The 15,120-nt window shown below is 36.3% G+C and overlaps 2 protein-coding genes across 3 annotated transcripts; one reads left to right on the top strand and one right to left on the bottom strand.

The window, feature by feature from the left end:
• Nucleotides 1-837: 837 nt before the first annotated feature.
• On the bottom strand, nt 838-8,260 carry slc2a11a (solute carrier family 2 member 11a). Its single transcript, XM_020934249.2, has 12 exons — nt 7,908-8,260; nt 7,250-7,348; nt 6,657-6,817; nt 6,355-6,479; nt 5,611-5,740; nt 5,392-5,540; nt 4,564-4,751; nt 3,471-3,581; nt 2,748-2,849; nt 2,042-2,117; nt 1,843-1,970; nt 838-1,357 (listed from the first exon to the last, which is right to left on the bottom strand). The coding sequence occupies exons 1-12, from the start codon at nt 7,929-7,931 to the stop codon at nt 1,139-1,141; spliced, it is 1,512 nt and encodes a 503-aa protein (XP_020789908.1). The 5' UTR covers nt 7,932-8,260; the 3' UTR covers nt 838-1,138.
• A 573-nt stretch (nt 8,261-8,833) lies between these two features.
• Nucleotides 8,834-14,039, top strand: tgfa (transforming growth factor, alpha). Of its 2 annotated transcripts, XM_055160643.1 has the most exons (7): nt 8,834-9,151; nt 9,735-9,764; nt 9,869-10,036; nt 11,367-11,481; nt 12,043-12,192; nt 12,266-12,363; nt 12,817-14,039. In XM_055160643.1, exons 1-7 carry the CDS (start codon nt 9,106-9,108, stop codon nt 12,822-12,824), a joined length of 615 nt encoding a protein of 204 aa, XP_055016618.1. In that variant the 5' UTR covers nt 8,834-9,105; the 3' UTR covers nt 12,825-14,039. The 2 variants fall into 2 exon arrangements, with proteins under 2 accessions (XP_055016618.1, XP_020789907.2); XM_020934248.2 differs by lacking the exon at nt 9,735-9,764.
• Nucleotides 14,040-15,120: the final 1,081 nt, after the last annotated feature.

Here is a 15,120-nt window from a genome sequence, read left to right as displayed (position 1 = left end):
CAAACAACAACTAATATATAACAATACTAAACGTCTTTTATACAATACTTAAACAATCTCCAGCACAGTTAGAGAAACACATTTCATCTGTGCAAATGTGAGCCATGAATTCAGTAAGTCAATCAAACAGAAAAAGAAAAATATCAGGCACTTAGTTAGAAAATATCTTTATTGTGAGCATGGAGGAAGCATTAAAAATACACCAACGCGTGTCGGCTAGTGCCTTCTTCAGGATCTGATCATGAATGAGAGGTTAGGACCAATTTAAGCTCACACACTCCAGGTATGCAAGGCGGAGGCTTCACTCATTCAGTTCTTCTGTTTGGACACGAGGGATAGTAACTTCTTAGCTTGAGGACAATCTCATTGAGGGCACTAGAGGGCAGTCATTTTATTTTAGCAGGGACCATTTTTACATCAAGCTCTAGAGGGCAGTTAAATTGGACTATTTGTACTTAGGGTTGATAGTTTTGTTTAACATTTCCATACAAATTGAGGTTATAGGTAGCAGGAGAGATTGAAGTCTTCATTTAGGCCTGGGTACTCTGTGGCCTTGAGAACTAAAATCCAATAGGCCTCTCTTTTCTTCAGGTGCTGGATCCTGTGCCCACCTCTCGCATCCAGTGTGATTGCTTCAATGCCATATACAGTCAGGGTGGAGTCACTTCAATGGTGATCTTCTATACAATGTCTGGTCATTAGATAATTTAGCTTTTTGGAATGAATGGCCTCCTTTTGGTGAGGTTAAATATAGATTAAATATTCAAACAATCAAACAATTGGACATAAGTTACTAATGGTTAAAAACAAAAAATGCACACCTTATAAATCTGTATGTAAATGTTTGTCTATGTTTATAATTTATTTTACATTAATACATAAATGTAATTTGACCTACTCCAGAGGAAGGAGTAATTTTATACAATACCCAGGGCAGCTGTGGCTACAATAGTAGCTTACCACCACCAAGTATGGAGTGAATAAATTATGACTACAGTGCAGCGCTTTGACAAGAATGTTAAGTTTTTCACAAGTTTACATAAACATTTTCTCATAGACATATCATTATATTATGTCTATATGAAACAAATATAAAGTCTTATAAAATATTTACAGTCCCATTAAATGCAGCAGCAGTCTACAGTGCTGTGGAGTGGCACACCTCGCCTAGCTGGTATTTGGCCTGACACTGGGGAGAGTGCAGAGGGTCCAGGCCTTTGAAGTTGAGCTTGTGAAACTCTGCTGTAATGGCAGACAGAGACTTCCCTTTGGTCTCTGGGAGAAACATACCGACGTACATAGAAGATAACAGGCACACTGCAGCAAACGGCACGAAGCAGAACTCCTTCAGCCCACTCTGGAAAAATATTAAGATTTTAAATGAGAATAAACATTCTACTGAGACTCTATACTATTGTCCTAATAGACTTGATTTGTAACAATAAGGAACAAAAGTAGTAAGAACGTAATAGGCCATAGTAGCATGATTATGTATTCACATAAAGAAACTGTAGGTTCCTGGTCAGAAGGTGCCCAGCTGAGGGATTAGCCCACTCTGTATGTATTGTGTTGTTGGAGGAATATGGAAGTAACCCACAGTGAAATAAACCACTCAGAAAAATCCTATATTGTTAGAGACCTTGTTTTGCAACTGTGCCAGCACTGGGGCTTCATTCACCATTGGAAATTTGGGTTTATTTTAATAGCATGTGTTTAAAAGAAGGGAGAAAACCAGTGTCCATAGATTCATAGAAACATAATGCAGGTTTACACAACTTGTTCTTCTTGTTCTTTCTCCATTATTTACACTAGTTATAATATTTCTTTTAATAAATTACTGACCACTAGGAAAGGAAAGATCATCCCAACAATGAAAAGGTTGATCCACATCATTGAGCCGGCAATCATATAGGCTGCAGGTCGTGCTGACTGATTAAAGATCTCTGTGGGCAACACACCAGTGACTCCAGCTGAAGGAAGAAAGGCTTTTTTAGATCATTATATCATTCTATGTATTTATTTTTAGTTTAAAGTCTCTTACCTGGCCCCATACCAAAACTGAGGATGTATGTGAATATACATGCCATGCTCAAATATGGCATCCATGGAATATAATGCTGTTTAGGAGAGGAAATAAAACAAACTATTGTGATATTACATGAAATAGGTTAGAATGGACACCATGCAAATGTATATGCAGTGATGAGTCTGTTAGAACCACAAGGTATAATAAAAAATATAATGATGGTGGGTGTTGTTGACATGACAATAGCAGCCATCTTGTGATGGTAAGAAGAGGAATTTTCTGAGAAAGAAAAACATAAATATGGACAAAAATAATTAGTATTAGTATCCACTGTGTCTGTGTGTCTCACCCCCAGATGTATGAATAATAACATTACTTCACTGTATTATTATATTTTATGCAAAGTTACAGTATGTTTACCCATCAGTACACCATATGGAATAACCATAGGTAATTATTCTGTTTGTTTCACACTGATAGTACTGTCACAATATATACTATATCGATACTACTATTACTATATACTATATATTTTTTTTAACCACCATATTTATGATATAACTTAACATGATTATTAGATAAAGCACAAAATTCATATTTAAAAAAGCACAGAGAAATTGTATTGTCACATTTTACAATCAGAACTTCTTGAACAGGATGTCTGATTCAATAGGTTAAAACAGTGCAATGAAATATATGTGTAGTGAAAGCTGTACTATACCTCAAATGAAAGGGCAATTGTGAAGACCACAGCCCAGACAGTCATCAGTATAAAGCCTCCCATCAGCATGAACCTCCGTCCTTTACGCTCAATCAGCAAGTTCTACAAAGAGCACAATCATATTGATAGATAATTATATAAAGTTTTCAGTGATTTATTAAAAATTATCTTTTTTTTTTTTTTTTTTGCAGGATTCACATAATATCATTATTTTTGCAGGAAGAGGACAAGGCCAGAGTGGTGTATAGCTAGCCATTTGTGTGATAAGAATTCAGTATTTATCTAAAGTAAGTTATCAAGTAATGTTGACATGAATGTAACACTGTGTTAGGATCTACAGCACTGTTTCCCAATCAGGGGTATGTGGACACTTGCGGGTACTTGGAAGTATTTCAGATTTAAAAGAAAGATGGAATTGGACAGTATTTTAATCTAAACTCTTCTTAGCAATATTTTGTACATAATAATAATGTGAAAAAATGCTGTTACACAATAGCAGAAAAGGTACATGAGACAAAAAAGATTGGGAACTTCTGACTTGCAGTTGACAATGGATCAACTGTCTACAAGACCATAATGATAAATAAATAGTTAAATGTAAGCCAAGAGCATTATGTGTCTTACATAAACATTAACGTTGCATTTGCACTACAGACTGGAGAAAAATGCAAACGACATGCCGCTGTAGCCTGTTACATAACATGCCAGACAGACGGTACTTACACACATGATGCAGGCAGTAAATTCACATGAACCAGTGCCTATTGTGATATACTGGATTTTATCAGCAGAGATCCCAGCCTCTTTGAAAACATATGAGGCATAAAAGTAAATCTGCAACAGAAAATGGCAAAATGAGACTTAGAAGCTATTGTGATTGTATAACTCCTAATAAGCTCCTGTTGGCCTAATTTTAATAATAATCTGTCAACCTCAGTGCACATTTAAAACCTATAAGTGGCTTTGTACAAAATCTAAAAAGTTAGGACATAGTTAAAGTATAAATAATGTAAAATGAAACTCAATTTATCATATGGTATCCATTCACAAAGATATGACAAAAATGAAATGGGAGCAAAAAGGTTACAGAAATCCATAAATAATATGACTCAAATGTTATAATACATTATCTGCTATAATGGCAGTATTTTTGAATGAAGGCTATGAGTCATGGGTCTGTGCTAACTGAACCGCAACACTTTCCCCTACTATATGATATAGGATTAGTTTATGATTGGGAAAGGAAAATGTATTATTGATGTCATGTCACTTGCATTGTCAAAGTAAAGGCTGCCTTGTCATCTCAAATATCTCTCTCCCCTTGTGTGCAAAGCAAAAGGCTATATGATAAGATGACTCAACTTCAGTGTCAGTTACAAACAGTTTTTGTTGTTGTTAGTTAATTTTACAGTTAATCGTGATTTTGTAGAAGAATCGGTTTTAAATTTTTATGATCCAATATGTATGTCACTTGAAGGTAAGGTAATTATGTCTGCAGGTAGCCTATGGTGATCTTGAGGGAGTGGACAATATGGCCAAAAAATAAGATCATGATTTTCTTTAGATTTTATCATGATTAATGTACACTTATTCACATTTCACTGTGATTGGTTAAATCCTGCTGTCACTCACTCAGAGCTTTACCAGTGCTAGTCAATATGAAAAGTGGGTAGGGAAAAGTGTCTGTGTTTGAGTAGACCAATGAAGACAAATGGTGAATCATATTGCCCAGCTATGTATTAACTAAAATGAAATGTACAATAGGGATAGCACTTTTCATCTTTATGCTAAAATGTGAAATCTGTATAGTTCCTACCGAATCATTTCCACAGAGTTGCATGGCACTGCTGACCACAATGACAGAGAGGAGTTGCCAGCGCACGGCCCGGTCTGAGAAGAGCTCCCAGGGCCGACGGGGCCTCACGCCTTTGGACTGAGCCTGCTCCTCCAGAATCTCATCCAGCTCACTGCTCTCCACTTCACAGCCACGCAGACGCCGCAGAGCTAACCATGGAACACAAGGTCCATATACTTTTTATAGCAAGGGTAATGTATTATTATTTATTGCAGTTCAATTATAGATTTTATCAAATAAGTATCTATAATAAACTTTAATTTTATCAATTTAAAGTTAAACAATTTAGTTCAACAATAATTTTTTTCACAACTTGATATTCAAGTTTTGTTACATAATCATTCTCAAAATGTGTGGAATCCATGAGAAAACCACACTCAAAGTTAAAGGTGTACCATGCAATTTTTCTGGTCTGCTTTGCCTGGAATGTTCCACAAAATGATGATAAAATTGTCTATGTCCTTGGAGACAGGAAGCTCATAGTAATACATGCTTTTTAATATATGCAGCAACAACAACTTCAGTAACTGAATAAACGCAATGTAAATATTTTTATACTGTAGAAAAATTCTAGGCAATATAATTCTAGGCCATAATATATGGCATTGCCTCACACTTGTAAAGCTACAAAATGTACCTTTAATTTTCTTTGTTTTGATTACATGCAACAATGAAGCAGGCAGTAAGATTAGGATACAGTTAGCTTGATCTTAAACTACATTTGATAAGAGGAATTATACTGTTTACTTAAACAGATTTGTAAAATATATGCATGTTGCAGCTGTCTACCGTTTAAACAACCCTCCTTGTCCTCCCTGTCGATGAGCAGGTATCTGGGGCTCTCAGGGAACCAGGGCAGAGTAAGAAGCTGAATAAAGCCAGGAATAGCATTACTGGCCAAGAGATACTGCCAGCATGGCTCACTCCCCAAAATCTCCCTATGAATAAAGACAAATATTAGACATGCAAAAGAAGTTATCTGTGTCACTTTTCACAAACAGCAGTCACCTCAGTCCGACCACCTGTCCCAGGACTACACCGAATGCTGTGAACACTGCTGAAGAAAGAGATATGGCTCCTCTCAGGTGCTTAGGTGCACTTTCTCCAAAATACATGGGCTGGACATTCATACTGATTCCTGCAAAATAAAATGTAAATAATTTGTTAACATGCGCAAATCTTGTTAATGATCCATTCTGAAGGTGTCACGTAATTGGTCTTTCTAGTCCAACTCTGCAGTGATTCGCAACTTCAAAACACTGCTTTAGGCTATCTTGCATTGTCCTGCATTTGAGGCTGCTTGAGTGCACTGAAAATGTAGTTTTCTCCCTTCTCCCTATCCCTGCTGACTGCCCTGTACTTCCATGCAAATATTTAAAACATTCACGCTCTGCGTCATACATGTAGGGTTTGACAATGTAAGTACACAAGAGCAAAAACACATGTGAAAAATGTCTGTGTAGTCCCTCAGTCACCTAGGTTTGTAGAAAAATTACATTCTGTCAACTGGACAATCTTTTTTTAATTTTAATTTTTTGTTTTTAAGCAGATATAAGGCAGTGTCCACCAGAAATCTGACCTGAAGCTGCTTGAATGAGCTGTTCAACGTCACTCAAAAAACAGAATTGAATTTTTTGAAAAATCACTATTAAGTATTAGTTCTGCAGTTATGAAGTATAAGTCAAATGGTGATTTACATATATTACAGCATAATACTAAATACTTAAAAAATAAAATAAAATTAGCACCTACCAGCATTAATTCCCACAAGCACCCGAGAAATTATGATCATCTCAAAGGACTTGGCAGCTCGGCTGGTCACAGCAAGGAGTGCACCACTCATAAGGAAGATGTTATTCAATAGTAAGCATTTTTTTCTGGAAAAATTCAAGATATTTGGAGTTCATATATATTCCTTCTAGATCAAAGAAACTCAGATAAAAAAGCATTTGGTGAAAGACAGTAAATGAATAATCCACGTTTTGATCATTAACAGTGGAGACACTGCCAGTACAAACATTTGTGTTTTTATGCTACAACATTGTTATTTTTACCTTCCGAAATGAATGGTCATCGGGCCCGCAATTAAGGCTCCAGTGAAGCCCCCCAAAGAGAAGATTGAAACTATGACTGTCCAAATTAAAGTCACTTGGTAATCCTCCAACTGTATTTCCCAACGCTCTTGAAATGTTTCATTGATGAAGCTCTGAATGAACTGAAGAAGAGTTTTGAACAGTTAACCATTACATTACATTTAACACACACTCAAACTTCTTTTGCAGACAAATCCTTTGACCCCTGTGTCCACACTAGGGACATATTAATCTGCATTCATTCCAACTAATTAAGGTTAAGGTTAAGGTACATTTGCCCCAGTAGGGAAACTGATCCGCTGCATTTGACCTATCCTTCAATGCCACTGAAGTATCTGCTCATGAGCAGTGAACAGTGCAGTACTCAGGGACCCATCTCCTTGATCTTGTTGCTAGGCTTGGTCAGGACTACTTTGATTGATTAAAGTTTATTAATTAATAATGTAATTAATAAGATTACTTTAGCTGGAGGATTTGACCTATTGAATATGGAATGCTCGGAGGAAACACAAATGATAGTATAAACGAAAGATGCAAAATGATAGAAAACTTACGGTAGTAGGTGCATTCATAATAGCCAAATTATATCCATACTGCAGGGTCCCGCCAATGGCAGCTGATGCCACCATTAAGACCAGAGTCATAGGACTACCCTGTGGGTGAAATCACATCCTCCAATCAATAATTCAGCATGTGTACAATGACACTATACCCTGTCAATATGTTTGTACTGTACATTTTTCTTTTTTTGTTTTTAGTTAAAGCAGGTGAGTATGCCTATAACAGTGTTGTGGCTTTCCCCCCCTAAAAATCCATTTACATCAATCTGTTTATCTACATTTAAAATAATAAAAAACTATTCAGGAATAGGAAGGGTATAGGCTACATATTAACATACCTGTGTTTGTACTGTGAAATATTCGAGTATATAGACTAATTTGTAAATTAATGGAAATCAGTAGACTAATATTTCCCACCATTGGTAAAGTAGGTGGTAGCTGGAATAAGAATTGCCTAAACTAGAACTACTGTAGCCTAGTAGTTCACTGAAATAAACTTTACCTTATGACATTTTTCAGGGGAGAAGCACTCCAAAGACAATTTCACTTACTTAGATTAAGATTGCATATCTATTTGAGTGCTAAACATAGTTTTACATATCATAAACGAAAAAATGCAATTAATATGAATAAAAACTGAATAGATAACTACCTTTTGTCCTCCAGGGTTGGACATGCTGACTGGCACTCGTTACTGTACAAAATTAAGTCCTAGAGCCCTCAGCTGTATTAGGAGCCCAGGTTATAGCAGTTTCAGGTTCAGCCCACCATTTCTCAGCTTCCAATTAGAGCCCTCACACACTTAAGACGAGGCCACCTCTCATGAACGCGCACATGCTGACCGGTGTACTTTACTTTACAATGGCCAAGCTGGACGAATGAGTGACCGCGAATGGAACACAGTTGTACCGCTTTGACGTCACACTTCTGGGATAGTGAGAGATTAAAAACAACACAGGCCCTATGGACTTCATAGGTAAAACAATTCAATTAACAGTTAGTGAAATTTGTCTTAATAATTAGTTAACTAAATGATGTTGTCTGTAACTTTCAAGTCTCAAAATTACATTTTGTGGCTGCCCAAACGTTCAATCGTCCAGCAGATGGCGCTAACAGATAACACCCAAACCCATCTTTTTTGATTGATTTCTTACATTTTACACGAGAAAAAGGTCTGCCACTGAAACCTAGGCTACTGAAAAGCCAATCCATTTAGTTTTCATACATTTGTTTTAGAAGTTTTAATTATTGCAATGTTTTATTTTTTATTGACTGGTCTATTGAGACATAGTTTCATTTTAAGACATACACTTTTTTTTTTTTTTTTCAATTTTCAGTTTTTGTTGAACCATTTTACAGGAGCAAATTGACGTGGTATCATTTACACTCCAGCAAAATTTCTTTTGAAGTTTTGCGTAAGTGCATAAAGCGTGCGTAAAGCTCAAATCTCCACACAGATGCGCATCCAGCGCTGGTGCCATATCGGGGTCATAATGAGTAGACACACCCTCTACCCCCTCCCTCTCCGCCTGTAATTGGCCAGCCTCTGACAGGATTACACGGGTTTCCTCAATTGAACGCCAGGCAAGGGAAACGACCGGGGCCGCTGTGCATTTGGCTAAAAAATAAACAAGGATTATTGATCAGTTTTCGTCACATTGGTCCTGTGTTGAAGATATAGATATCACCTTTGTGTTGAGGCGGATATTTCTCCTGTTCGTGCGTGATCATTGGATTAAATGTGTTATTTTCCACTGACGGTCCCACTGGAGTCCCCTGTGCCACTAATGACTAATGTGGCTTCTAAAGACACGGCTGCGCTTGACTGAAGATCCGCTGCACACCTCATCATGATGATGGCAAAGATTCTCTGGGACACGATCTTATTAATAAGTGGTAAGTATGTAAAAGTGACTTTTCTTTGTCAAATGCCGTACCTTTATGAAGAACCGTATTTAAGTTAGTTATGATTTTAGTGTTTAATATCTATGCTAGTTATAGATAAATGCACAACTTTGAATTACCAAGTATTGCTTTGAAGCAACTCCTTGACAGCTCTTTAAGTATGTGTCCAAAATGTACATTGCTTCATAAACATCTACCATTCTATATACAACATAAAGGTGGATTTGCTGGTCCATTTTGCTTAGTTTCATAATTCCCCCCAAAGCTTCCCCTGTTCTACTGTATGCAGATTAATCTTTGTCTCTTTATGTAACCGAGTTCTTGTATAAATATTATCGGGTAAATCCTTGTGTCTGGTCTAAAAACTGTTTTTCTCTATCTCTGTATTTATTTATTTATTTATAGGACGTATCCTCTCTATTTAGCCATCCCTAGTTGATCTCTGTTGTTAGATAAGTTTTCTTAATGAAGGCACTAGACCTACTACCCCTCAGGATCCAACTGTAGGTTACCTGACACCTCCCTTTGTCCCATTAAACCACAATACAATAATGCCCCTTTTTATATTTCTTAGGTACTTTTAGTATATCTTTGATTCTCAATGGTGAGTTTACTGTTATCTTTCTATTACAGGCTATTGTTGTTATCATAGGTCAAATATATATATAACAACATATATATGTAACATTTCTTTGATTCCTCTCACAGGGTCCCTCTTTACATTTGGAGCAGGGCAGAACAATTCAACACTTAGTGACGCCAACGTCTCCTTTAAGAGTAACTCTACAAATTTGCCATATTTTTCAACAAATAACTTTTCATCTCCAAGCCCAACAACCATTGCAACTAGCACAACAGGCACTACTCCTATTAAAAGTAAGTATTATTGTAGCTTTTACATTTCTTTTCACTGCAGCTAAGTTTTTGAAGATGTCTACACCATAGATTCCCCAGTGAGCTTTCTTCTTATGCCAACAATGTGTGCGTCATAGTGATAATAAATCCTCTTAACTATATTCTTGCAAATCGAAGAGCAACAGAATAATAATAATTTCACTAGTCAGGCACACATCAACATATCCTGAAGGCGGTATAAGATTTCATTATTGTTATTTTAACCCCTCTTTCCAAATCACACGGTAAGGATTGATGGTTTGGTTGGTAGGCAGATGCCGGGGGACAAGAGGGAGCTTTGAGTCATTCTGAAAGGAGAAGACAATGCATATAGGCTGGCTTCCAAAAATGCATTTGCTGTTGGAATGGAGTGTGACAAGACGACCATCTCTTGCCTAAATACCACTGTGACATAAGCCAATATGGAAAACACTAGCTACTGTTTAGAGCTGCTAATTTAGGAATGTGTCTTAACTGTATGCCTTAACGTTCCAGTCTGACAATGTTAATTTAATCAACAATGTTTGTGCTGGTGAAAACTGAGATTCTCCAACCACAATAAGATAGAGTTTCTTTAAAAATAAATGTCTCCTGGAGGCATATTTTTGGGTTCTTGTGATTCAGGTTAAAGGATTTGGATTTCAAAGTGGTGCCAGAGGTTATTTTTTTGCTTTTCAGAATAGAGTCAACATGAGAATAAGAAACACAACAAAAGGTAATGCAAGAGAGCTGTGCTCAGTGGCATGGATGCCAGTTTTAGGATTTAGTTTGTGCCCTTTTAGCTGTTTATGCTAAGACTATTCTTGCTGTCATTATATTTATTTATTAGTAAATATATCTTATTTTAGCTAAGTGATGTTTTCTATTTAAAAATATAAAACAATTTAAATATAGAGGCTTATTTAGTATTGTTATATTAGTGAAAAACTAAACTACGTAAACTATTTACTTCAGATGAGGTCTTAATTGTATTATACAATATGAAAAAGCTTTTTACCCCATTTATGTAATTCTCAGTAATATCTGTTGAAGTTGCATAAACTGAAGTTGATAGGGTTGTGATGGAAGAGAACAGTAGCTGTAGGTAGCTCTAGCTTTAAATTTTTCATCATTCTGAAACCCATGGATAGATTAATAAGTGACAAGTGAAGAGCTGAAGCTATGCGTAACATAGAAAAATCAGGAATACTTAAAATCAGTAAAATAACAGATAGTCAAAGGGATCAGATTACTATTATGTTTATACTAAGCTGTTGTAGTTTCATATCTGATTTTAAAAAGTTTAAACTAAAATGTGTGCACTTGTGCCCAGAGTTTGTGGCGGCGGCAGTGCGGTCTCACTTTGACGAATGCCCTGACTCCCATCGTCACTTCTGTTTTCATGGAACATGTCGCTTTCTCATTCTGGAGGAGACACCTGCGTGTGTGTAAGCACCTACCTGTTTGTTATTACTATGAACAATGCTGTGCTTAGTCATGTGTTTCTAAAATGTTATAGTGGTCATGGGAATAAAACAAGTCATTTCAAAGTAATATAAGTATAATTCAAACTAGATCCAGTAATTTCAATTCATCATTAAAGTTTGTAAATATTTTTGGGAGTTTGGAGCTGGATTCAGACATTGACTGAGGAAGAATTTTACGTTAAAGCTCATCTTATTTGTGTTTGAAATATACAATATTGTAAGCATTTATTGTTTCACTGAAAATGGAGATCAACCAGTATGAGGAAATTAGCCTTTTAGCTATTATTAGTAAAGTCAACTTTAAGTGTGTTTGCAGTTAGTTGGTTTTACAACTGAAAGAGGTTAAATTTGCAATATTTTTGGGTATGTGTCAAGCCGTCATAGTCTTAAAAGTGACCTGTCAATAAGAGTGGAGGTAGATACAGGAAACATACAGGAAAAAACAAATTTGCATATAAAGGTTTTGTAGCAAAGAAGTGATATGTGAAACTAGATTTGTTCATGCTAAATTTTGCTTTACAGGTGTCATCAAGGTTTCGTGGGGATACGATGTGAGCATGCAGACCTATTGGCGGTAGTAGCCACCAAAAACAGTCAAAACACCTACGCCACAGTATTAGTGTTCTGTGTCATCAGTTGCATCCTTTTAGCAGTGCTGGTTACTCTTCTACAGTAAGTAACAGGACTTCAGTGTCATCACCTTTCATAGATACAGTATTGTTTAGTTAAGTTGTTTCTTGTTTAGCTGCTGGTGGAGACAGCTCTGCCGTCGTAGAAGATATGCACATCACTACGCCTCTGAGAAGAACAGTAGTGGAGTGTCCTACTGGCCATCAGAAAGTGGTATGGAATGCTACATCATGAGATAAAATATCAAATATCTAATCTACATTACATATTAATTTGAGGTGCTTTTATAGCTCTAGTGCTTTTTTTATAGTCTGGTCACAACCTTCTCCTCCACTTCAGACTCAGAGCCATGCACTCATGTTCATTTCATTGACATCTGTTATTTAACTATATCAGACTTCCCTCACTTCCGATTAACAGCATTTAGTGCTTCACATATTAATCTACAAGAAATCTGCTATGTTCTTCGGTACCCTGTTATTTTTTATTTGTAAGATAACCTGTCAGTCACACCCACCTGAACTCTGGAAGATAAAACTTGTGTCCAGACTACGAGTAAAAGGATCTGAAAAAGTGTGCATTGTTGACTGGCCAAAAAACACTCTCCATTCAGATATAACCATCAAATATTGGAATTCTAAGCTAACACACATATATTTATTTCAGTGGTTTAAGAAGGAGCTGTGAAGATGCTTTGGTGGCTTTGGAGCTGGCTGCATCTTGTGTTTGGCTTTCTTTGTGCCTCGGACCCACAAATCTTCTAGCCTTCAAGTGATGTTCTCAAAATCTGAAGAGGAAATACTGGGATTATAAAAGATGGATTTGGTTGACTTATTCTGCTTGAGAAAAAATGTTTTCTGTGTCTACACCATCTGTGGAAATCTATACAGCAACCAGCAGCCCTCCATTCAAATGATGGAGAAGCTCTGTTTGGTCTCAGACCAAACTGAAGGAAGTCATCATATCTGATAACTTTTGGTAGAGAATGAACTCCGAACAGGCTTTATTCAGGTAAAAGGACTACCAGGTTTCACTGTCTTGAACCAAAAGCCTTTAATTCCTAATAAAGGTTTTTAAGGGAGCACATTTTTCACAACTTGATGAGCACAGAATATTTTTTTATTATAAGGTGAAGGGACATACCACTGGTTTAAAGGACATTTATGGGCTGATTTTAAGGAACTCGACTGCACTATTTGTAATTAGGAACTGACTACTGGACAACAATGTAAGCGCATGAAAGGTCCTGGATGAACAAGGATTCCCACTGGTGAATTATAGAGAGCAAACACACAAATTGTGTGGTTTAAAGTTAACTGTTGTGAAACTGAAGATGAACTCTATTTGGTCAGTTTATTTTTTATTCCTGAACTATACTTGAATATTCTCTGGCATGCTATAACTCGACTCACTTTGTGGATATGTCACAGTATATTTGTCTTAAAAGTCTGCACTGTTTAAATTTTACTCACTTCTGGAGGTGCATCTACAGAGATGCCCTGTTTTAACCCTGAGCACTGAAGGGGTCACGTGGTGGAGCACATCCTATCTAAGTATGATAGCACTTGCATTAAAAAAAAAAAACATTGTACATTTGCACAATTAGTTTTATGTCGGAGCTATTATAGTATTGCCGAATTTTAACAATAATTATCTTTAAACTGCATTTAAATAAATTGCTAATAAGGAATATAAAATTGACTGAAAATTTGATTTGTGATTTTCGATATGAGGCATTTATGAGCCCATATTTTTGCTTTGTTTACATGACCTTGTCTTTGTTTGTCTCTGTGGAGAGGTCTTTTTTATTCGTGTTTTACTTTTCTGATGTATTTTGTGTCTTTATATTCTCATTTATGTTTCAATGTTGAATTAAATATCAAACAGCATGTCCATGTGTAGTAGGATTTCATACATCACCCTAACACTACACTAACTACAGAAGCTCAGTAATCCCCAGTTTCCATTTTTTCAAAATCCTTAATTCTCTACTTCTGTCTTTTTGTTGAATATTTCAATATGGAAAATGGCCATCAACACGAAACTCAGGTCCTTAGGCATATTATAACAAAGAGTGCATTTCCTGAGTGCTTTTATAGCTGAAGGAGATGTGTCAGTTCTTTCTGTGTGGTCACTCACTGATTCGTCTCCTCTTTCAGCTCTGAATATAGTTTTATGTCACAAGAAGCATCATTTTACTCCATTCAAGTGAGCTGCATCCGCTGTACAGTCATTTTTATTCTATAACATGGAGTTTGATGTATATCTAGTCCTTTCACTCTTCATGTGAGGGCAGCATTTAGTTTCACAATCCCATTAAGTGTGCAATTGGATTTCTGCACAGCCCTTTAGAGCCGTCTGGCTGAGCTTCTAAACCTGCTTTGATTTAAGCAGCTCTTGTGGATGTTTTCTTGAAGATACACTTAAGCCTTTGACAAATGATAAAATGTATGGACAACCAATACAAGTAAGCTATCAATGCAAACTGATTTTGGTTCATGCAGATTTAATATTACAAGTCAGGAGAAGTGGTGTGAACAGAGTGATTTTGGTATGCCATTTTTATTCCTCTTTTAACCTGTGAATGGTGTTACTACGATCTGCTTTAGTCCAGATGGTTTAGAGCTGTCTTTAGTCAGGTATTAAGGTTAAGCAACTGTGGCCTGTATTCATTCTCAAAGAAGCGAACCACTTTAAACTGGCTATGTACAATGGCCAAACAAAACCTATGAAAGGAGCAGATAACTTTCACATTATTTTTTATGCATTTCTTCTCATCAAATGAAGATATACCATACCTACATAATCTGAACTGAGTTAAAAAAAAAAAAAAAAGTCCAGTGCTTCAAAAATATTTGTACTTTATTAATTATTTTTAGCCACATAAAAAAAAAACGGAGGTACTGACAACAGCCATTTATTACTTTAAAACTTGGTTATTGCCAGTGTCCACTAGATGGCGGAATATTT

Source organism: Boleophthalmus pectinirostris, unplaced genomic scaffold, assembly GCF_026225935.1.
Source record: "Boleophthalmus pectinirostris isolate CB_2022bp ecotype Guang Dong unplaced genomic scaffold, ASM2622593v1 HiC_scaffold_3, whole genome shotgun sequence".
Lineage (NCBI taxonomy): Eukaryota > Metazoa > Chordata > Actinopteri > Gobiiformes > Gobiidae > Boleophthalmus > Boleophthalmus pectinirostris.
The sequence above is the reverse complement of the archived record's forward strand: the minus strand, read 5'-3'. Positions and strand labels throughout refer to the sequence as shown.